The 24800-nt window shown below is 34.3% G+C and overlaps 2 protein-coding genes and 1 long non-coding RNA gene across 3 annotated transcripts; 2 read left to right on the forward strand and 1 right to left on the reverse strand.

Annotated features, from left to right (window-relative positions):
* Nucleotides 1-237: 237 nt before the first annotated feature.
* Nucleotides 238-6030, forward strand: LOC111196840 (uncharacterized). Its single transcript, XM_049483113.1, has 5 exons — nt 238-584; nt 685-1035; nt 4792-4995; nt 5111-5142; nt 5361-6030. Exons 1-5 carry the CDS (start codon nt 254-256, stop codon nt 5475-5477), a joined length of 1035 nt encoding a protein of 344 aa, XP_049339070.1. The 5' UTR covers nt 238-253; the 3' UTR covers nt 5478-6030.
* Nucleotides 6031-11364: 5334 nt separating this feature from the next.
* LOC111196656 (uncharacterized) lies at nt 11365-12413 on the reverse strand. Its single transcript, XR_007440479.1, has 3 exons — nt 12319-12413; nt 12194-12228; nt 11365-11659 (listed from the first exon to the last, which is right to left on the reverse strand). It is a non-coding gene; the product is annotated as an uncharacterized LOC111196656 (long non-coding RNA).
* A 3003-nt stretch (nt 12414-15416) lies between these two features.
* LOC103024712 (uncharacterized) lies at nt 15417-23586 on the forward strand. The gene is made up of 7 exons (XM_049483114.1): nt 15417-15476; nt 20144-20378; nt 20468-20815; nt 21503-21610; nt 21733-21764; nt 21984-22091; nt 23301-23586. Exons 1-7 carry the CDS (start codon nt 15417-15419, stop codon nt 23319-23321), a joined length of 912 nt encoding a protein of 303 aa, XP_049339071.1. The 3' UTR covers nt 23322-23586.
* Nucleotides 23587-24800: the final 1214 nt, after the last annotated feature.

The raw sequence follows: 24800 nt of genomic DNA on the forward strand, positions 1-24800 counted from the left end.
AAAATGGTGATTCAAGATCTTTGTGTAACAGCAATAATTTATTGTTGTTTTTTAAGGAAGCATTTGGCTAATATTTGATTACATGTGCCTGTTTTGTTATCAAAAATATTATGTACTGTTTTTTAGTATTAGTTTTAAAGATTTTAGTATTCTTAAAACTTTGTTTGTTGACAATTTTAGACTAAAAGTAAAAATAACTTGCTGCACATTGATTATGCTGCATTATTTTTCAGGTGGAACCACAAAGAACACCATGCCCTGTCCAAACGGTGTGAAGTACGTTCAGCGTGGAGAAAAGATTAGTCTGAGTTGCTCAATTTCATCAGTTGATGCATCGGCGACTGCATGGTTTAAACAGACTCCAGGAGAGAATCCTCTACTCATAGCATCGGCTTATCACACTGCACAACTTACATATCATAACGGATTTGATAAGAGCGGCCGCTTTAATGCAGTAAAAGACCAGAACAGTTTTAATCTGAAAATCTCCAACGCAGAACCATCTGATTCAGCTTCATACTACTGCGTTATTACATATTATTCAGCTGTAGCTTTATTCCACTGCACAGTTCTAGTCCTCAAAGGTAGGTACAATCATTTATTATCCACTTCTAAACCAAAAATCTTCTACATTAAAACTCTACATCTCAATAATTACAAAATTAGGTATATTTTTCTTATTAGATGCACCTTCAAGTCTCTACACTGTTCTCCAGCCTCCCGTATCAGATCCAGTTCAACTGGGAGAAGCTACAACTCTGCAGTGTTCAATACTCACAAATAACTCTGCAGGAGATCACAGTGTGTACTGGTTCAGACACGGATCAGGAGAATCTGATCCAGGAATCATCTTCACTCATGGAAACAGGAGTGATCAGTGTAAGAAAAGCTCTGAGACTGTTTCTCCTACACAGAGCTGTATCTACAAACTCCCCAAGAACAACCTCAGCCTCTCTGATGCTGGAACTTACTACTGTGCTGTAGCTGCATGTGGACACATCTTCTTTGGGAATGGAACCAAACTGGACTTTGCGGGTAAGAACAAACATAACATTTTATTTCTGTAAATAAATACATAGATTAACAAATTAGCTTTCGTAAGATTACTCATTCAAATTTCTTTGAATTTTTACCACACAGTAAAAGGTTTAAGAAATTTAATCTGTACAATATTAATGTATTATTATTTTTCCTTTTTTTACCGTGAGGAGTACAATTACTTTAAAAAATTGCTTTATTTTTTTTGTTTGCAGCACTATATTAAGTGTAATGAAGCTAGTGCTGGGCGATAAAACAATATCGATATTTATCGCAATATATATTTTCCTCGATAACTATGATAAGCCGGGGCGATAGGATTCGATAAACTTTATTTTCTATTTCCTGTTTAATTAGCGCTGTGAACAGGCGCAGCACGCGATCAGGCAGCACGCTGAAGTGCATGCTCATCCAAGTACAACCCCTCCCCTCCCCCATAACCCCCGAGCCCCTCACTCTGATCCTCACAACGCTGATCCACACAGCGGCTCCTTCCCTACTGGATAAACATCATTTATAGGATAAGTTCAGCTGCGCTACCGTGGAAAACTCAACTGTAAATATGTGGCATTCGTCTCGTCCCCGAGATATTTAGAGAGGTATGCTTGTTCAGATTTCTCTGATACTCTGCTCTGTTAGCTCGTCTGCTAGGTTAGGTTAGCTTGTCTGATACGTCTCCGGTTCAGTGTAAAAGGGATCTGTGCAAACTGTCATCATTAGCTAAGGTGTTTTACTTATATTAGACACAAACATCCCTCTTTCTAACGCCGCGAGACACAATTCATACAGCCTTCACTGCTTTTTACATTCTAATAAACTAAAGGCTAACGCACGTTAGCAGTGTAAATCCACTTTACGTATAAATTAACAGTAACTTTAGCACAAGTGATGGGTCAGTATATAAACACACAAAAAAGCAGCTCTTTCCGTCTTTTTTCCTAACCCTCACGGTTTCTGTTAGAAAACCCTGAAGGCTTAATTATTTTCTGTCTCTGTTTATACAGTGATTACTTTGTGTTTTTAGTTTTTAACAGATAGAGAGTCTGTTGTGCTGGATATTTGACTAAATACAGAAGATTATATAATCTGTAACTGTATTTAAACGGAGCCAAACATTGCTGTTACTGAACTGGATGAGTTTTAAATACACTTATTAAGAGTAATGTAAGTCTAGTCTACTGAAAGCCAGTAATGTTAGTATAAATCTGTATTGCAGTAGAAGTGGATCATTTCAGAAAATTGACTTTATTCATCACACCTCCATTACAGGTCACTTGCTTTAAAATATTTAAATGTTAACGTAATTTAAATGCAGCAAATCTTAAAGGCTATTATTTTAATAAACATTAGCAGTAAATAATCTCAAAATAACAACAAATATAAAGTAGAAAAACAGTAAAACATACACTGTAAAAAGTGTAGCCCTGCTCAAATTAAAAAAATTGATGTCCATTTGTTGCATCTAAACTATTTGACTTCACTCAATCTAAATAAAGTCAATTGTTACAACCTGATTATTTTATTTTGACATAAACCATATTACTTCACTCGACCCAATATTAATTATTCACCTTGATCCAAGTTAAATTCTTTACATTTCAGTTTCGGAACCAAACTAATACATTTAAATTGAACCGAACTTAAAAAAAAACATGGCAGCATATTCAGAAGTTCCAGAAGTTACTGTGGCGTGGAAGAGGACGGATTACCAGCGAGATTCGTTTCAGTGCTCTCTTGCTCTTTTTATTTTGCTCTGAGGAGGACACTAAGAGCTGGATTTACATGGGATTCCACTTTTGAAAGTCAAACTAACTACAGCTCCAACGCAGCTAACCCCACTCCCACACACAGAAAACACACAAAGGGTGAGGCACTTACACAAAACAACCACATAACTGATAACTACATGAATAATACTAGAACAGTGATAATAAAACATGACATGAAACTCTGGGATAAACAGTAACATAAACACGCAGAAAAACTCCCACTTCCCCCAACAGGGTGAGCTCCCATAATTCCTTCCGCCCCCCCTCCAGTCCCGACGCCACAATACCATAAGCATGCGTAGCTATCTCGCGAGCGCGTTCAGGCACTTTCTCCCTCTCTCATTCTCTCTCTCGCGAGCGCGTTCAGGCACTTTCTCCCTCTCTCCTTCAGTGCTCTGAAGCACTTCTCTACAACTTCTCCTTTGCTCCACAGTGCGCATGCGCAATTCATGTTTGATTCAAATTAAAAATATTACATCCTTATCTCTTTTCTTCGAGTATGATTTCAGTGGAACCAAAACATTTGGTTTATTTCCTTCAGAATTGTAATTAATTTAGTCTGAATCAAAATTGACACATCAAAATTCAAAAAGGTTGAGTTTCACAATAAAGTCAATAATTGTACTATGTGTTCAATCATATTTATTAGCTTGAATGAACAGCTCCATGCTTCACTTTTTACAGTGTATGTAATACATACTTTTTATATGACCAAAATGTATTAGACTAAAACTGCATTAAAATGTTCGACTAAAACTCGACTAAAACTAATAATATCCGATAGACTAAAATGAAACTAAAACTATTATACATTTTAGTCAAAAGACTAAGATTAAACTAAATCAAAATGAACACTGATACACTCTTGTATTTTGCTTTATGTAGTTGCCTGCATTCAGGGAGGGGAATAATCCCTTGATTAAATATAATTATATTAAAAATCCAAGAGCTATTGCAATTTATATTGAACAGACAAATAATGTAAAGGGTCTGAATTTTTATTAGAGTTTATATATTTGTCCCCTTTTACTTCTTTTAAGGGGCCAAACATGTGTGGGGGTTCCGGACCTGTGTGGATGTATAATGACTTTTTTAATTTAATTTAAAAGCTGTCTGAGCACCTTTTACCCACCTGGCAAGATGTGAACATCCTAGTGCAGGGGTGTCCAAACTACGGCCCGCGGGCCATTTGCGGCCCGTTTCCTTTTTTGGAGCGGCCCGCGAGGTATTTTAGAAATAGATTGAAAGTTGGCCCGCTGTTAAGCAGGTTTTTATAATGTGAGATTCAAAGTTTGACCGCTAGGTGACAGCCGAAAGAGTCTAAAAGCGGAGAGAGTGCACATTTCTAGCGCAGAAAAATGGGGTAAAAGAGTCTAAAAGCGGAGAGAGTGCGCATTTCTAGCGCAGAAAAACGGGGCTAAGAATCTAAAAGTTGCCGTAATTAAGGAGTTTAATATTAAGAGACATCATGAAATTAAACATCAATTTGAAAAATCTTAGTTTACACAACACTGTCAAAGATAAAGATAGTTAGTCAAGTAAAATTGTGTGTAAATGAAATAATCAGGAAAAAAGTATTATTTAAAGTGATATATTTTATTATTTGTTTTATTACAGAGTGTGGCCCGTGACTTCAAATATATTTCTCCTTCTGGCCCCCAACAAAAAAGGTTTGGACACCCCTGTCCTAGTGTCTGTCCACAAGGCTCTGAGCCTGCTAGTGATTTTGGCCATAACTCCCTTATTCTGTCACTTATGAGTAAAAAGAAACCTTTAAGTGTAACAGAAAGCGATTTGATTTATATCATGATACATATCGATATCAGCTGATATGAAAAACTATATCATGATAAGATTTTTTTCCATAGATTTTTTAACTTCAAGTGTATTATTGCGATTTTACCACAGTTCTATTAGCACTGTTTATCAAAAGATTTTGGGTTAAAGAGAACAAGAGCACAGACTAATATTAGAAAATTATAAGGGGTGCCAAACTTTTTTCATACCACTATGTGTTTACATACATTTGACAGATTTCCATTTAATAATGAATCAATATTATTTGCTTTTTTTTTTATAGAGAACAGATTTTTGGACCCAATTATTATTGTTTTAGCAGCAACAAACATCATGTCCCTGGCTGTGATTTTATTTTTGTGCAGAAAGTTACGCAACAGTCATCAGACAGGTAGGCTTTACACCTCGGAATAATGTTTATAAGTTTACAAGTTGTTATAATGAATAATTACACATTTTTGTGACAATACAATCTGCATGCTTTTTGTTATTTATTTACATTAAAGATGTTGCTGAAGGTCAAGCTCAAGTACACAAGGTGATTATTTCATGTTTTTTTATTATTATTATTAAAACTACAGAAACATGGTCTCTATGACTTTATTTGTGGCTCCAATAACTATAAAGATTGTATTAAATAATATGTAGAAATATTGAGCTTATCAGGAGTATATAATTCCAGTTATTTTCTTTATTTATTTTTTATTTCTCATTATGTTTAACATGTTGCATGTTTTTTGTTGTGGTGTCTGACAGACTGAAGATCTGAACTACGCAGCTCTCAGCTTTACTCAGCCTCCCTCCTCAAGAAGAAGCAGAACAAAGAACAGCGATGATCAGTCTGTGTACTCACATGTAAAGATCCGTCATTAGAAAAACAAAGCGTTTTAAAATTACATCTGAAAGTACATTCATTGTACCTATTTCACAAGAAATCTTCATTTAATAAATGTATGTATTAAAGCTCCACTAGGTAGGATTGAGATTTTGTACCTGTGGGCTCCCTCTACAGTTGTAGAGTATAATGAATGTTTCAGGCGGATTAGTTTCTCTTTCTCGTTTTCTGGCTTTCACAGACATATTCGGTCTCTTTCCAGCTTCTGTCAGAGTGTCTGTATGTTAGTTTGTAAAGAATGAAGCAGTAATCCTTGTAGAACTGTTAGAACTAAAGGTTGGAAAGCAGGTCGCAGTTCTAGCGAGCGTTGGTAGCGGCCAGCTCGGATAACATACAGAGTCTGATTTGAGCTCAGAGGACAGGTAAAAACATCTTGTTTAATTTTCCTTTATTTAGCTTCACATTGTATTTTACCATTTCAGAATGTTTTGTTATTTTCATTTGCATGTTTTTGTCATTGTATGATATTATGTATGCCAACCTTAAAATATATCTGGAGTGATGCAACATCTGCAGTGTTGAACGAGAAAACACTGTACAAAAAAATAAATAAATAAATAAAATTGTTGTCCTTAATTAGCAAGCAAAGTTTTTTTTTTCCTTTTTGCATAGAGGGTTATTAAATCCCCTGCTTTCTTCTGACTCCACCCTCAGCTCAAATTTGAAAGAGGCTGAAAATGGGAGGGGTAGTTTTGGAGGGCCACTGGGTGATGTATGGGTTTAGAAGCAGGGCAGGAGGGGGAGCTGATTGGCTGAGCTGCAGCAGCAGCAGTGTGCCTCTGACATCAGTGAGGTGCAGATGGTTGGGCGTCAGCAGGGGGTGGTATTACTGATTTACTGATCACAGAAACATCACCCATGTCTATATCACAATTGTACCTGAGAGGGCGCTGCAGAGGTGAAAGTGACCATAATAAAAGCGTTGAAAAATAGAATTGTTTATAAAATTTAAGCAGGAATGGTATGTTTTGGTATTACTTTAAAAGAACATTTCAGCTATTAATGAAAAAAATATTTGGTTTAAGGTTTAGTGGCTCTTGAAGTTCTAGAAATAATGTCAAAGAAAGTTATATGGAATGTAAAGTCTCATATTAAAGCATTTGAATTTTGTAAAATTTGTTGAAAGAAAACCTTACTAAAACAAAAATATACACTTTTAAAAAGCTAGTTTTATCTGAAGCACTAACCCAGCACCCCTGAATTATTTAAATAAGATCAAGTTATTATACATTTACACACACTGTCCCATGATGCACTTATGATGTGTCATTAATGACTTAACGTGTTAAAATTTTATCTTTTAAAAGATACTTGACACATACATATCTTAAGAAGATATAAAAAAAATCAAGAAAATGTCCTTAGACCCCAGAAAGTTAAATATCACTATCACATGGTGGAAATTATATTTTGTTTGTTTGGGACTTTTAGTGTTTGTAGAGCATTTAATTCATCCTTCAATTAAGACACAATAAACACAAACCTCCAACTTTCAGCTGATGAGCCAAAGTGAGAGAACATGACCCTTCAAGCCCTTTAAAACCTTCAGCATAATAAAAACAGAGCACCTCCAACTTTGGACCAACTTTGAAAACCTCAAAAGAGTAAGCGTCCTTCTTTGGCACTCCTCTAAAACCCTGAGAGCACTGACTTTGAACTTATTTGCAAGGCTCAAAAACCAAGAGACATAGGAAAGCAGGTTCTTTTAGTACTGAACCCATCTCCAGGCCTCTGGAACTGAGAGGCATAGAAAACGGGACTTTGACTTTTAGCCCATGTGTAGCTCTCAGAAACTGAGAGACATGGGGAGGGTGAGCCTCCAACTTTGAGCCTATGAGCAGGACTCTGGAACTAAGGAGCATGGAGGGAAGGAATTCATCTTGAAGCCCATGTACAGGCCTTTGAAGAGGCATGGGGAGGTGAAATTCAAGTTTGAACTCATGTGCAGGCTTCTAGATTTGAAAGGCATGGGACAACGTCAAGCCTAACTAAACCATTTGTGCCAAAACAAATAGTTAAGTTAGGCCAACTTTGTTTTTTTTATTTTTTTTTATAATTTTATTTCAATTTTTTTTCATTTTCTCCCTAATTTAGCACAGCCAATTACCCAGCCCACTCGTTAGGACTCCCCTCATAACTAGCAAGGCCCCACACACCAGGAGGGTGAAGACTAACACATGCTTCCTCTGATACATGTGAAGTCAGCCACCGCTTCTTTTCGAGCTGCTGCTGATGCAGCATTGCCGAGCAGCATCACATCGCACTCAGAGGAAAGTGCAGTGGTTCGGTTCCGGTACATCAGCTCACAGACGCCCTGTGATGCAGACATCACCCTAGGAGTGATGTGGGGAGAGAGCACCATCTACCCAACCAGAGGGAGCAGAGCTAATTGTGCTCCCTCTAACACCGGCAGCTTAATGGCAAAGCTGCATGAGCAGGGGTTCAAACCTGAGACCTCCCGCTCATAGTCATAGCTTTAGACCGCTGGCGCCCCCCAAGTTAGGCCAACTTTTAACAAGAAACTCAATAATGTTACTTGAGGCCTCTTGGTTGAGAGACATAGGGTTTGAGCCTGCATGTAAGCCTCTGGGTGAGATCTCTCAGGGTGAGGGGAGAGAAACCCTAACTATGAACCTATGTGCAGCCCTGAGAGTCACAAGAAGAAGAAGTAGCTGTGTAAAAAGGTGCTCTTTAAAAAATATAGCATTAGGTGAACAAAAAAACAAACAATGCAACCGTGTGCAATATACTTTCTGAGTCGTGTCAACTGTAGAATTACATTGATCCAAAAAAGTATTTTAAGTATGGTGAACTAGTTTTTCAGTTACAGTAGAAAGCACTTTTAAATAGCATGAACTTCATAACTGTCACCATCACAAAAAATATAATTTACATAGATCAAACTCACATAAACACAACACTGCATCTTTCATTAATGTTTGTTAGCAACTGAGGATCCAAGACAATTATTTGTCTGTCTTAAAAATATTGCAGTAATGCAGATATGACCAGCTGGACCCAGGCAGCATACAGTCTATATACACTCAGCAACACAAAACCCTGTAGACTAGATAACACATATGTCATTCCCAGGAAAAGCAGCCTGTGGAGAATGACTACACTGTAAACCCGGATAAGTTGAATTTACTTTAAAAATTTGAGGAAACGGGTTGCCTTAAAAATGTTAAGTAATGGGTTAAGAAAACTTAAGTTAACATAACTTAGAACATCAAGTTATTACAACTAAAGGGGAAGTTGATTTAACATTTTTATTTTTGTTATATTGTAAGACTGCACTGTAATACCCAACAAGTTGACTAAACTCAAAACTTTTGTTGTAACCGATTACCTAATCATTTAAGTTCATGTAATATAATTTTAAGTACAGTGAACTTACAATGCATATACATATATAATTAATATTTTCCTGAACTTGTTTTTAGTCTTCTTTCTTGTTTCATTCAACTATTTTTTTTAAACACACATAAAAAAAGTAGATGAAAGAAAACAGTCAAGAATTTAAAGCACTGAGAGCACAGTGAGAACACAGAGTTACTGCAGATCAGTAAATGATGCTTCTTCTACAGCTACAACACAAAGACCAAGAATTATCATAATATATGATCTACAAGTTTACCTAAGGCAGCCCCGGGTGAATCACTACACACTGATGGTGAGTGTTAGAAACTGTTGGACACACCCAGTATGCAAATAGATTGTGACAGAAGCCAATGGAAAAGAAGCTGTTAATGCCAACAGACTAAACTCAGTTAACAGTTGGTTATAGTTGGTTCAACTCAAAGCTCTCTATTTGAATGTATGTGCCCACAAATGTTCATCTAACTCAAAATAGCTGAGCATTGTCTAGAAATCTCTAATTTTATTTAAACAGACTTAATTTATTTGAGTTCAAACAACTTTTGGGTTCACAGTTTACACGTTGGTGGTGAGTGAAAGGTGGGAGCACACACCCAATATGTAAATAGTGTGACCAACATCAGGTGAAAGCCCCTGCAGAATTGCTTAGCAGACCCCATTTAACTAAATAGTAAAACTGAGCATGTGCAGTAGTGCAGAGTGGTTGGCTCGGCTCGGCCTACAGTTTGTAAATCTTAGGACAACATTTAACAAGAAACTTAATAATGTTGGTTGAGGAAACTAGTTTGCTATAGTTTATGGTGCATTTCAGTATTTCTTGTTCAGGTGACTCAAAAATCATTTTAAGGTGAAAAATTTTAAGTTTTGTTTTTAGTGTAGCCTCTCATTACCAAAAATGTATTTATTAATCTTGTTGATTTGCTCATATAATATATGATATAAACTTCAGTTTTGCTGAAGTTGTCTTAATAAAGTTAAAAAATGTCAGTATTCAACAGTATGATCAACTTTATTTTATACTTAAATAAATACCATAAAAAAAAAAATAAATAAGATTTTTTTTTTTTTTTTTTTTGAGTTGAAGTGACATAAAACATGAAAGTGTTTTTTCAACAGACTTTCCTGACTAACCCAGACTAAATATATTCTATTAAACACTAAAATGCAAAAGCCATTTTCTGGCAACTTAATTATCTGTATTGGACAACTTAATTTTCTCATCCATCTAAATTCTCTCGCCTACTTGGACACCTTGGAGATCACTCTGTAGAGGTAGAGAGGATCCACCAGACACCAGTTTTTAGTATGTGAGGGATGAGCTGCATGACCAAAGATTAAATAAAGTTAATCATACTGTTGAATATTGACATAGTTTGACTTTATTAAGATAAATTCAGCAAAACTGACATCATAGGGGCGATAGAGAAGATTTTTCTCAGTCTCAATATTGAATTGCACCATAAACTATAGCAAACGATTTGCTCATAGCTTATGTTTAGAGAGCTAGGTCATGTGTATCTGTGTGAAGAAGTAATATTTAAAGAGCATCAGTGTGTTTTTATCATGTGCTGTTGAAGTGTTATTATTGTGCAATAATAGTACTTACAGAATGCCTCTAAGCCAGTCACATTGCAGGGTCAGAACTAACTGTGGTATAATTACAATTAAATGTTGTTATGAAAATAAGTCAATAATGAATAAAGAGGTTTAATTGCTTTTGTAAAATAATAAATGAATTTGTAATAAAATGCTTAATATAAATACGGTATATGTACAGTATACAGCAAATTACGGTTAATTTCAGAAGTATTAAAAGAAGTAAAAAAAATTTATACTGTAGCAAATACACAAAATATTCTGGCACACATGGTAGGAATAATGCTCCAAAAAAAAAAAATTATATACAGTATATATATATATATATATATATATATATATATATATATATATATATATATACGTGTATATATATTTTTTTTCAGAAATTGAAATTGTGTGAGAGCATTTTTTTTTCAATAATCAAATGCATTTGTAATCACATGTAAGATATTCTTGTCAGAAAGTATATATATATAATTAATTTTTTTATGTACTGTTAAACACTCTCCAAAACCCAATCAAAATGGTCCCAAGAAATGCCTTTCATGTTTCCTTTTTTTTGCTGAAGAGTCTGTTTCATCTGATTTGTTGGATTTTAATTACAAAGTTACTTCAGTTAAGGTAAAACAAGCTAAAAAATCACCCCAACAATCAATTAAACATACCCAAACCAAAACAACTGAATAATTCAGGCTGCTAAAAATTCTCAACAAAGTATTAAAATGAAATGATTTTATTAATGGTAAAGATTATTTGTCCAATTACATTTTAGTAATTACATTTGACACTACATTGTGGACACTAATTACAAAACAAAATTTAATTATTGCAAGTTTAAAACTATTTAAAATACAAAAAAGTAAAAAAAAAAAGAACTAGAAGCGAATTTTATGACTTACTTACAATGGTTAAGAGTTTTGTTTGAGACCTCTCTAAGAAACATCACCCCGTCCAAAAAACTTATTTTACACCATAACAAGCCAGTAGCATTTTTAGAAACACACCTTGTTTAGTTTTATCAGAAAACATTACATTAGCGATAAAAGGATCAAGAGAAAAGCTTTTTTTACATTCAGTTTTGTTGGTAATATATGATCTGGGTTTGAACTTCAGTGTCTTTAACAATCTGCCGTTCACTTCTGCAATTTCCTGCTATGTAGGTCAACTCGCCTGGATGCTCAACCTGCAGAAAAAAGTAAATAAATAAATAAATACTGGTAATAAATAAGTAAAAGCTTAACTGGGAATACCTTGAATTTGGCAGAAAAAATAACATACATTTCTAAAGTAAAAAATTACTGTTTTTATACAATTCCTGACTTTTTGCACTTTCAAGAATATCTTGATTGTTGATCAAAATAAATATATATATATTTTTAATTTACTTTTAAACACTGACCAAAACCCAATTAAACTGGTCCCAAAAAAGTTTTTTTTTTTTTGTTTCCTTTGTTTTGTTGATTATGATCCGATTTTTGCATATTAATAACATGAAAAATGATATAATAGATTTCAGCAAAAGTAAAAATATGTGAAAAGTTTTAAAAAAAACAAAGAACATCAATACAGTACTTTATACATGTTGAACCCCCCAACATGTGGTAAAAAAGGCGCTCTCAATAAAAGTGAAAAAAATATATATAATAACAATAATTACAGAAATTAATGGACAGAAAAAAACTATTAAAAAATATTTTAAATATTTTTAAAAAATCACCTGGATTACTTTACCCTTGTGACCGTCAGTGGCATCTACAACAAATAATAAATAAATCACTTAAAAATGACTGTACAAAATGTACAAAATGATAAAAAATGAGGAAACATGGAGGTAAAACCTACCTTGCCTGATCAATGCATTTTTACCAAGACATAAAATTGCAACCATGCACAGGGTGCTCAATGCTGCTATAGCAGTAATGACTGGGACCAAAACACTGTCTATTGAAAAAAAAAAGCAAATTATCATTTATAGAATTATATGAATGAAAAAAATAATAATAATAATTGAGCACAAAACTCCAATACGTATATTTTTTGCACATATATTATTATGTATCTCCAAATATGAATTGCTAGATTTTGATGAACATTTTCGATCTGACCTCCAGTTTGGTTTCTTAAGTCTAGTTTGGTTCCATTCCCAAAGAAGATGTGTCCACATGCAGCTACAGCACAGTAGTAAGTTCCAGCATCAGAGAGGCTGAGGTTGTTCTTGGGGAGTTTGTAGATACAGCTCTGTGTAGGAGAAACAGTCTCAGAGCTTTTCTTACACTGATCACTCCTGTTTCCATGAGTGAAGATGATTCCTGGATCAGATTCTCCTGATCCGTGTCTGAACCAGTACACACTGTGATCTCCTGCAGAGTTATCTGTGAGTATTGAACACGGCAGAGTTGTATCTCCTCCCAGTTGGACTGGATCTGATACAGGAGGCTGGAGAACAGTGTAGAGACTTGATGGTACATCTATGTAGTAAAATATTATGTTAGAATATTACAATGTTGACTACAAAATGCATGTAAATTTCTAAAAACAGATATTTGTAGATATTATTCACCTGTGAGAACTAAAACTGTGCAGTCTGATAAAGCAATAGCTGTATAATATGCAGCTGCACAGAAATACGTAGCTGAATCTGATGCTTCTGCATGTCGGATATTCAGAGTAAAGCTGCCTCTTTCTGTTGACGCATTAAAGCGTCCACTCTTATCAAAATTATTATGATATGTTGGAGCAGAATTAGAACTGGAAGCGATGAGAAGAGTTTTTTCTCCTGGAGTTTGTTTAAACCATGAAATCACTGATGCATCAAATTGTTTAAATGAACAATACAGACTAATATCTTCTCCTTTCTGAATGAACTTCAGCCCATCTGGGCAGACAATGTTACTCTTTGAAGTTCCACCTAAAAAAAAGAATGAATTGCATTAGACAATATAGCACATATATATTTTTTTAAATAATGATACCATAAACAAACATTTATGCAAAAAAAGAACAAAGTACCTAATGCTGTTAAGACCAGAACTAGTACACATAGTAAAATCATTGCCTAAAAGAAATACAAAAAAATAAAGAGAGAAAAATTGGTCAATTATGTATGCAAAAATATATATATTAACAGTACAATCCTGTATATTTTTCAGATACAAGTTTATCATTTGATCTTACTTACAGATTTAGAAGAGCAAAAGTAACTTCTCATGATGCTGGTAATACGTGTACTGTTTCTACGCAAGCTCTACCAGAGCTATTTCATAACTATGCTGAAAGCTGATTGGCTTCATTAAAAGGAAGTATGACTGGGCTCCAGCCAATCCCCTAAATGGGTATAAATATAGAACCTTATATGCAAATTACTACTGCTGAGTTACTGATGAACTGTTTTAAGATTTTATATTCAAATATCTGTTCTAGTTTCAAATACTACAACATTTCACTTGTTATATAAATCCTGAAATAAATAGTTAATAACTTCTAAAAAGATTTATTCTCTTTTATTAAGCTCCATTAACTTCTGATTGTGAGTCTTTTGAAGCTGCTGGCTGTTCTCATTAGTTTATTGTGATTATTATTAATGCCTTGTGGTGGCGCTGCTGCCCCAGCAAGACCACAACACAGAAATGAACCAATGGTCACATCAGACTAATAGAATAACTGCAGCATTCTTCTGCAAAAAGAGTGAAAGATCTGGTCTTCTTTAGAAAGCAGAACTGTTTAAGTGGACTCTTTTAAGTTTCCGTATCTTTTGACTCAATGCTGAGTGGTTTCACATATGTGGTTGTGTCTGTCTCATTAAAAAAAAGGAAGGTATATATAAAATAAATATATGTTGGGCCTGCTTCTTTTCTGATATTTAGTCATTTGTTTTCCCTGAGAAGTTGTTAAAATTCAGTTTAAGCAGCATCTTTTTATATGGAAGTTGGAAATGTCAGTATTCACTAGTCCATCCTCTACTGCAGTGTTTGTGCTATCATCTTTTTGATGATATATGATGCTACCCACATTACTTGCAAAGCCCCAAACATCAGTAGGGTGTAGACTGTAACACAGGGGTCAGCAATTAAGTTTGGCAGCGGGCCAGATATTTTCCAATTCATTATGTGGCTGGAGTGGGTGGCATGGGGCAGGGGGGGTGTCAAAAAATAAATGAATAAACAGGCCGATTCTCACACAAGAGTCCTGCACCGGGTCGGGTCGGGTAATAAATGCTGAAACGGGTGGGTTTTACAAATACTGAAATTTTATGGGTGGGTATGCGGGCGGGCAAGTTAAATACGAGTGGGTAGCATGGGTAGCACGTGAATAAAATTATAAATAATAATAAAATTGCGCGAAGTGTCCTCTCAATCCCCGCAACCAGCGCTGCGAGTGAGAGAGATTTTTCCTCCGCTGGATTTGTGATCCAAGAACGCAGAACGCAGCTCAAACCTGGGACTGTGGACGATATGCTGTTCCAGCACAGGATAGATTCCACCTAGGATAGATTGCCTAGATATTAAGACACCCCCTATGTCATTTTATTTAGTTGTTACACTGGCATTTGTTCAATGTTCTGGCTTTTTTCTAGCCTATTGCTACTTTTAGATATAGGCATAGGCTCCTGCACAGCAACCTGAGATATATAGATATTAAGATATAAGCCTCTACCATGCACAGGGTGATTTTACTTTGTCATACTGACGTTTTTTCCTCGAAAAAAACACAGACATTTTGAAACAAAAACAATGTCTCATGTTACCAACAGTTTGGCACTTATTTCCTATAGAAGCCTCATTGGCACCTTGTTGTTGTTTTTTCCACAGGCACATTGAAAAATAAAGTGCGCTATGGGAATACTTTCGATTTGTGTGATTTTTCACGGGCATAGATGGGTACGGATTTAACTTTGAAATAACCACGGGTTCACGGGTGGGTGGGTGCTGTACTCTGCGGATATGGGTGGGTGCGGGTCTCAAAAAACGGACCCGTGCAGGACTCTGTCTCACGCGGGTAAAGTAAATTTACTAAAGCTAGTAAATTTTAATACGTTAGGAAAAACCCGCCTTTATAAGGAGATAGGGAGCCCAAGAAAGGGCGGAAAGACGAGAACAGGCGGAAACTAAAGTCACGCCGAGTGCGACAGAGAGAGACAGGAGAGGAGCCAGAGAGGTATTTTATTTATATTTTTTTATTTTTTTAATTATAGTTCAAACAACCTCAAGGGCCAGATGTTTCTTGCTGGCAGGCCACATCTGGCACGCGGGCCGCCTACTGCTGACCCCTGCTGTAGAACATGCCTTCTCCAACACATGTAAAGCCAGCCACCACCTCTTTTTTTTTTTTTTTTTGCTAAGTGCTGTTGATGCAGCATTACCAGGTAAGCATCCTCTTTTGATGTGGCTGAAAGTTTCAGTAGTCACTAGTTCACTCTTGACTGCAGTGTGTCAGATATCTACACTGTGGTAAACATCTTATATGGGATGTAGTGCACAGGAAGTGTTTTATAAATAAAGTTAAAGAATGGAAAAGTGTCAGAGTTCTCCAGTAAATATGTTTTCTACATATATTTTTGTGGATGTAGGATGTAAGATGCTACAAAAATGATAGAGATGCATCAAAATAAAATAAAAAAACATTTTTCTAAATTAAACATCTGGGCAAGGGCTGGATACAAATCAAGATTTTTTTATAGGTTTTTCTTTATAGTGAATAAATTAAATAGCCTAAATATTTACTGCTCAAATACAAATAAAGGAAACACTTAATCATTACTGTATAACACAAAGTCAGTCAAATTTAAGGGACATCAATAAAAACTCAGTTGTAAAATGATTGTACATTAAGTTCACCTGTTTTTGTGCAAATTAAGTTAAAGCCATGAGAGAGGCACTAGAGAGGTTAAAGGATAACAAACCCCTAAAATGTAAATGGTCACAGAAACAAACTCTAATTGGTCCCGATTTATAATAAGTGTCTGTAATAACTGTGTAGTTACACATTAACAATCAAGTAATAAAAGTGTAACTACTGGTGAAGTATGCAGTAATTGTATGTATCAGCATCAATTATGACCTTAGTGTGTGTAAATTTTCACATGTAATAGTGTGTCTGTAGTATAAGTTCTGTATGCATTTTCTCCCATTTTCTACCTAAGTTCATCCACGGCCAATTAACCCAACCCATTCATTAGGTCCACTCTATCACTAGTAAGGCTGCAACACCAGGATGGTGAACACTAACACATGCCTCCTTCGATACACGTGAAGTTAGACACCGCCGCTTTTACAAACTGCTGCTGATGTAACAATGCTGAGTGGCATCACAGCGCACTCGGAGGAAAGCGCAGCGACTCGGTTCCAATACATCAGCTCACAGGCGCCTTATGCTGATCGACATCACCCTTTGGAGTGATGAGGGGAAAGAGCGCCATCTACCCACCCAGAGAGAGAGCATAGCCAATTGTACTCTCTCTGGGCTCCGACAGCAGATGGCAAGCTGCATGCATGGGATTTGAACCAGCGATCTCCTGACATAGTGGCAGCACCTAGCTTGCTGGACCACTCAAAGTTCTGTGTACATTTTATGTGTATAATATTTATTCAGCCGCTTTTGTGGGGTATGTAATTAGAACTGGGATTATTTTTTAATAATAAACCTAATCATTCATTCTGTATAACTGAACTGTATAACTTTTATACTCATTTATAACTACATAACATGAACAAGAATAATTAATCTGTAGCAATGCATACTTCATTAGTAACTACACTGTTATTACATGTATTAATAGTGTGTAACTACACAGTTGTTAGTGAATTTTACTATAAGGCAAAACCCTTAAGTTTTGTGGTTTGCTAATGTCCTTTTCACTACTGGTGGCTTTTCACTTTTCAGGTTGCATGGATAGTCCAGCATTATCTCAAGTGCATGGAGGAGATACCAGGATACATATTGTTACATAAGAAAAGCAGGACAGTGTTATTGTTCTGTATAAATTATTCTTTATTGTAATTTTCAGTTAAATATTTTAGTTGCTCAATTGTTGGTGCATTCTAACTAAATAATAATGCATTGTTATGTTAACATTGGCTTTATAAATAATTATAAATAAACTCTAGAATTATTCAGTGTTTATAATAATGTTCATAAATTAACGTGCTGTCTTTGTGTGACTTTAGTCCTGAAAATACACAGATCATACAACATTAATCCTTACATTATTATCTGTATGTAAAAACATATAAATATGACATAACTTATTTTTGGCAGATTATTTACCATGTATTTCCTGCATTTCCACACTAGTAGGCTAATATTAATGACAAAGCTGATTTAAATAAAATGAACTAAAAATCTAAAAAAAGACTAAAAGTCTCACTGCTTTGTCAAATCTGCATATTAAGTTCTAAATTTATGCGCATTGATGTGATTGGAGGAGGCCCACTTGAACTTCCTGCTATGGCAGCCAATCTGCTTTCAGCTTAGAAATATAAAAGCACTCCTGGAGAAGTTTTTTGAGAGAGAACTTTTGCCCAAGAACTTCAAGAACTGTAAGTACACTCAGAGAATAAACTTATTTTTACTGAACTTCATTAGACCTTCATTTCTGTGTAAAACTGATAGAATGTGGGTGAAGTTTTCTTTTGTTTACTGAATTAATGATTTTGTTTCTGATTTTCATAGGAAGCGTTTGGCTATGATTGGATTGTATGTGCTCGTTTTGTTATCTACAATATTAGGTACTGTTTAAGTTTTAAATTTTTTTACTCTTGTTAAATAGTAAAATAAATAAATACAAAAAAACAAATGTCAAGTTAACTTTACAGAAAGAAGGATTTTTTTTTTCACTTGTAATAGAAGTCATTGTGACATACTAATAAAATAATAACTGCTGAATTCAAATTAGGTTATAATGTGGAAGATGGTGATTCAAGGTCTTAATAAGACAGCAATGGTTTATATTTTTTTATTTCTAGAAACATATTGGCTATAATTGGATTATATGTGCTTGTTTTGTTATCTACAATATCTGATCTATATCTATTAATTCTATGTCATTCAACTTTACAAAAAGAGGGAAAACATTTTTTTTCTGCTTTTAATGAAAGTGGTTGTGATATAATAATAAATTAATAACTGTGCTTGTTTTGCTATATGCAATATTAGTTAAGGATTTTTTAATATTAGTTCTATTTTTTTGTATTAATAAAACATTAAAACAAATATCAAGCTAACTTTACAGAAAGAAGCTTTTTTCTCTTTTAATTGAAGTCATCGTGTTATAATAATAAAGTAATAACTGCTGAATTCAAGTTATGTCATAAAGTGGAAAATTGTGAGTCAAGGTCTTAATGTGACAGCAATAGTTTATAGTTGTTGTTTTTTTTCTAGGAAGCGATAAGCTATAATTTGATTAAATGTGTTTGTTTTTAGTACTTGTTTTAAAGTTTGTTGGTATTATTACAGTTTTCTTTATTGCCAATGTCACAGTAAAATCTAAAAAAATGTCATTTAACTTTACAGAAAGAGGGATTACAAGTGGTTGTGATATAATAATAAACTTATGTGTGCTTGTTTTGCTATATACAATATTAAATAATGTTTTTTAGTTTTAAAGTTTTTTAGTATTGTTAAAGTTGTGCTTATTGCTATTGGCACAGTAAAAATTAAAAAAGAATATCATTCAACTTTACAGAAAAAAGAAAGCCTTATCTTTTTCTATTTTATTGCAAGTCTTTGTGATATAACAATAAAATAATAACTGCCAAATTCAAATTATGTTGTGACTTGGAAAAAAGAGATTCACAATCTTTGTGCGACAACAATAGTTTATTGTTATTTTAGTAGTAAGCATTTGGCTATGGTTGTATTACCTGTGCTCATTTTGTTATAAAAAATATTAGGTACTTTTTTAGTATTAGTTTTAAAGTTTTTAATATTATTAAAGTTTTGTTCATTTTTTTTTTTTACTTTTAATGCAAGTCATTGTGATGTAATAATAAACCAACAACTGCCAAATTCATGGTCTTTGTGTGACAGCAATAGTTTATTGTCAGTTTTTCTAGGATGTGTTTGGCCATAATTGGATTAGAAGTGCTTGTTTTGTTACTGACAATATTAGGTACAGTGTTTTGTATTAGTTTTAAAGTTTGTTAGTATTTCTTAAGTTGTGTTTATTTTATTGTCACATAAAAAACTTTAATTTCACAGATTTTTTTTTTTCACTTTTAATGCATGTCCTTGTGATAAACTAATAACTGCCAACTCAGTGTTATGTCATAAAGTGAAAAATATTGATTCAAGATCAAGATCTGTGTGTGACAGCGGTAGTTTAATGTTATTTTTTCTAGGAAGCATTAGGCTATAAGGCCACTCCCATTGCCGCACTAAATATATTTCCCTTTTCAAGAAAGTCTTTGTGGCATAATAATGAACTTATAACTGCCAACTTCAAATGGCAAACATAGTGATTCAGGATCTTTGTGTGATATACAGTATATTATATAAAAAAGAAAGTATACTATTTGATGCATATTTATCATGTTTATTTTTCTTTTTTTTTTCAGGTGGAACTACAAAGAACGCCATGCCCTGTCCAAACGGTGTGAAGTACGTTCAGCGTGGAGAAACGATTAGTCTGAATTGCTCGTTTCCATCAGTTGATGCATCGGCGACTGCATAGTTTAAACAGACTCCAGGAGAGAATCCTCTACTCGTAGCCTCGGCTTATCACATTGTAAAAGTTTCATATCATAACGGATTTAATAAGAGCGGCCGCTTTAATGCAGTAAGAGACCAGAACAATTTTAATCTGAAAATCTCCAACGCAGAACCATCTGATTCAGCTACGTACTACTGCGTTATTGCATATTATTCAGATGTAGCTTTATTCCACTGCACAATTTTAGTCCTCAAAGGTACGTGTTTATCTACTAATCTAACGTTATACATTACTGTCAATTTCAAAACTCAAATCTTTAAATACCGCCACTCTCTTTCTGTTTAGACGAACCTTCAAGTCTCTACACTGTTCTCCAGCCTCCCGTATCAGATCCAGTCCAACTGGGAGGAGATACAACTCTGCAGTGTTCAATACTCACAGATAACTCTGCAGGAGATCACAGTGTGTACTGGTTCAGACACGGATCAGGAGAATCTGATCCAGGAATCATCTTCACTCATGGAAACAGGAGTGATCAGTGTAAGAAAAGCTCTGAGACTGTTTCTCCTACACAGAGCTGTATCTACAAACTCCCCAAGAACAACCTCAGCCTCTCTGATGCTGGAACTTACTACTGTGCTGTAGCTGCATGTGGACACATCTTCTTTGGGAACGGAACTAAACTAAACTTTGGTAGGTAATATTTTGGAATTTTGAAATAAATAAGTAAATAAATAAATGTATATTCTTACTTCTTACTGCAAGTTTTTGTAAGGTAATACATGTTTTTTGGTTGTTATATTAGTATGTTGTCATAAAAAAATATTTGTGATAAACCCCACGATTTTCATTTTATCACTGTTGGTTTATGGTCACAGATAAAAATAAAATGCAATAACAACCTGCAAACTTTCATTTATCAATAATTATAAGACATTGGGTTTGGTCTATAAACATTTTTACCACACGATAAAAGGTTAAAGAACTTTAATCTGTACAGTATTAATGTATTATTAGTTTTCTTCCTTAAAAAAATGCTCTATTCTTTTGTAATGGATATTTTATTCATACTTAATAAAAAAAAACACAAAAGGGAGTGCTATAACGTCGTAATGTATTATTGAGATTATACCACATTTCCATTAGGACGGTTTATTAAAAGATTTTGAGTTAAAGAGGATGAGACAGTTTACAACACAAGTATTATACTCTTCAATAAAAAAAATGCAGATTCAAACAACCAATGATTTATAATGAAAAATCAATAAAATTATGAGGGGTGCCCAAACCTTTTCATACTACTGTATGTTTACAGACATTTCACAGATTTTTTATTAGTTTTATTTAATTATAAATCTGTATTATTTGTCTTTTTTATAGAGAACAAATTTTTGGACCCAATTTATATTGTTTTAGCAGCAACAAACATCATCTCCCTGGCTGTCATTTTATTTCTGAGTAGAAAGTTACGCAACAGTCATCAGAAAGGTAGGCTTTACACCTCGGACTGATGTTTGTAAATTTGTAAGTTTGTAATGCCTATAAATGTGTAATTACTCATTTTTCTAACAATATGAACTGCATGCTTTGTGTTCTTTATTTTGTTAAAGATGTTGCTGAAGGTCAAGCTCAAGTACACAAGGTGATTATTTCATGTTTTTTTGGTATATTAAAACTACAGAAACATGGTCTCTATGACTTCAATGACTTAATTTGTGGTTCTATAACTATAAAGATTGTGTTGATTAGTATGTAAAAATATTAAGGTTATCTCTAATATATAATTTCAGTTATTTACTTATTTTTTCATTTTTTCATTATGTTTAACATGTTATATGTTTTTTTGTATGTTGTCTGAAAGACTGAGGAAACTGGAGATCTGAACTACGCAGCTCTCAGCTTTAATCAGCCTCCCTCCTCAAGAAGAAACAGAACAAAGAACAGCGATGATCAGTCTGTGTACTCACACGTAAAGATCCGTCAATAGAATCAAAATTAGTGTTACAATTACACATAGAAAGTACTTTCATTGTACTTTTCTGTTCTGTTAACAGTTTTTATTTTACAAATATGCATATTATATGTTAGTAACATTTAGTAACTTTCTCTTGGTATTTATGTGTTATTCTATATTTTGTATCCAGATTAACATTGTCATAATGGCAGTGGTTTGCAAAAGTATTTAAACATGGTTTTAAGCTTAAATGTGTGGCAGAAAAGCTCCTCACCCTGAATACACCATCCCCACTGTACACAGCATCATGCTGTACACTGAAAAAAATAGTGTGCTTGATCTACTTTAAAAAATCATGTCAACTTTTTGCATCAGATAATTAGGTAGATCAAGCAAGAGTAGCCATTGTATTTACTACTTAATTTTTCCAGTAGTGCTAACATGCTTTTTCAAATAGTTACAACTCAATTTTCTCAAGTAGGGCTAACATACTTCAGGACTTACTTAGAGTCCATTGACAATACATGGGAAATTTAAGTATTGTCAACTTAATTTTCTCTTGTACACTGCTGACTTAAAAAGCTGAGTTAACTCAACTTAAGTGTTTAATTTGCCCTTTTTAAAAAGTAGTATATTTTAGTATATTACTATTAAACTGCCAATACTGAGAGTGTAATACTGGAGCAATACAGGAGTAAAATCAGTAAAGAGAGAACTCTGTAGCTCAGAGCCTGCATACTGTGATCACTAGAAACACAGAATAAAGTTAATGTGCTCTTACAGCTCTACAACACTGAGACCTGGCAATCAACATATAAATTATAATGTCTGCACGCCCAGGATAAGGTTGCTTTGGGAAACAGACAACACAAAGATGGTAAGAAAGGGAGAGGCCACACCCAATATGCAAATATATGGTACCAGGAGCCTATAGGAACGCTGCATGAACCAACACTGTAGAAAGAGCATTGACACAGGTAGTGACTAAAACCCTAGTAAATATAACAAGACTTTAGTTTGTTGTGCAGGTGTACCTAAAAAGATTTGTTGGGATTACATAAATAAATTATATTAAGGAAAAGATACACAATGTCTTGTATTTTGAACAAATGTGGAGTAATTAAAAATTAGATATATTCATGTAAAGGTAGAAACATATTTTTTGTTCTTAATAACATATTTAATTACGTTACATTTACTAACGCTCAGATTTATTTTTTTCAGTGTAGAGATGATTTTCTTTAGCAGAGATCGGGAAGCTGGATGGAGCAAAATACAGGCCAATGGCCCGGGAAAAAAAGCTGGTGGAGACAAACCTCAAAAGACTTGCAGCTGTAGTTGCAGCCACTGTACTGTCTTTCAGAATATTTGGGTTTTTGTTTTATTTTTGATCATATCATTGATTACAATAAGAATATGGCATATTTGGCATCAAGCAATTAAAGCCACACTTAATGCAAGTGCCAACTGTAAACATGTAAGGAACTGAATAAAATCAGCATGAATTCATAATTTTTAATAAATTAATAAAAAACAAACACACGTAAGTCATGTGTCTCTGTCATTTGTATCAGGGTTGTATTAATAAAATACTGCAAGTGATGAATGACAAGAGCAGGCACAGAAAGGCCAGTGGTCATTCTAAGGGAGATAAGAGTCCAAATTCTACACATAGTCTAAAAGGGATCTAAAGATGCACTTTATTGCTAAAAGTATCTGTTTGTCTGCTGTGTGCTTAGTGATGTAAGGCTTAGGTGGACCTGCTCAGCCATGAAAACCCATTTCATGAAGATCTATACCCTCTACTGTTCTTGAGCTGATCTGAAGGCCATATGAAGTTTGGAGGTCTGTAGTGGTTGACTCTGCAGGAAGTTGGCTGCCTTTGAGCACTAAGCGAAAGGCTGGCTGTTTTTGTTAATGACATATGGTGTAACATCAGGCACATCACAGTTATAGTTACTCTTAGTTACCTCCTAAGGTAAAGTACACATACACAGAAAAAAATATATTAATTGTCTCAACTTCACTCAGTTAAATTGTAAATACATAATTTTTTCAAGCATTGTGGGCTTAAATAATTTAGCTTATTTAATACATAGGTGTTCTCTACATATGTAGCATCTCTTTATAGAACTTCCAAAACTGGCAGCATAATACTGTGGCAGCACCACAATGAACTCTGAAACTCCAAGCCAACATACTGAACCAATCAGGAACACAGAACAAAGGTATCTTGCTTTTACAGCCTAAAACGGCAAGAGCTAACAACCAACGTATATATTACACAACTACACGCCTAAGATAAGGTAGCTTTGGGCAACAGACAACACAAAGATGGTAAGTAAGGGAGAGGCCACACCCAATATGCAAATATATGGTGGCAGGAGTATTATGGGAAATCTGTATAACTCAACGCTGTAGAAAGAGCATTGACGTGTAGTAAACTACAAGCTGGTTGAAATCACATTTTTTTTATTAGCACAACAAACATTTTTAAGTTTCAGGTTGAAGATCTCTGAACTCATTTTCATTGAGTTGTACTGACCGGTAAATTCACTCAACTTGATAATATTAGTTCCTCTGACTAAAACACAAAATCACTTTTTAGAAATAATGGACTTTTAACTGTTTTACTATCGGTTAGCTGTTGGTTCAACTTCGCTCAGCCAAGTTATCGTTTTAATTTGACTCAGTTAAGTTGTAAATATATACAATATTAATGTT

This window comes from Astyanax mexicanus, chromosome 8, assembly GCF_023375975.1.
Source record: "Astyanax mexicanus isolate ESR-SI-001 chromosome 8, AstMex3_surface, whole genome shotgun sequence".
Lineage (NCBI taxonomy): Eukaryota > Metazoa > Chordata > Actinopteri > Characiformes > Acestrorhamphidae > Astyanax > Astyanax mexicanus.

Excerpts from the sequence above, each read along its gene's own strand:
- LOC103024712 (XM_049483114.1), top strand. The coding sequence starts at position 15,417 with ATGGGTGGGTGCGGGTCTCAAAAAACGGACCCGTGCAGGACTCTGTCT. Across the intron at positions 15,477-20,143 it reads CTCTGTCTCACGCGGGTAAA|TTTAAACAGACTCCAGGAGA; the intron begins GTAAATTTACTA and ends GCGACTGCATAG. Across the intron at positions 22,092-23,300 it reads ATCAGTCTGTGTACTCACAC|TGTAGAGATGATTTTCTTTA; the intron begins GTAAAGATCCGT and ends TATTTTTTTCAG.
- LOC111196840 (XM_049483113.1), top strand. The coding sequence starts at position 254 with ATGCCCTGTCCAAACGGTGTGAAGTACGTTCAGCGTGGAGAAAAGATT. Across the intron at positions 585-684 it reads CACAGTTCTAGTCCTCAAAG|ATGCACCTTCAAGTCTCTAC; the intron begins GTAGGTACAATC and ends TTTTCTTATTAG. Across the intron at positions 1,036-4,791 it reads AACCAAACTGGACTTTGCGG|GGGTGCCAAACTTTTTTCAT; the intron begins GTAAGAACAAAC and ends GAAAATTATAAG.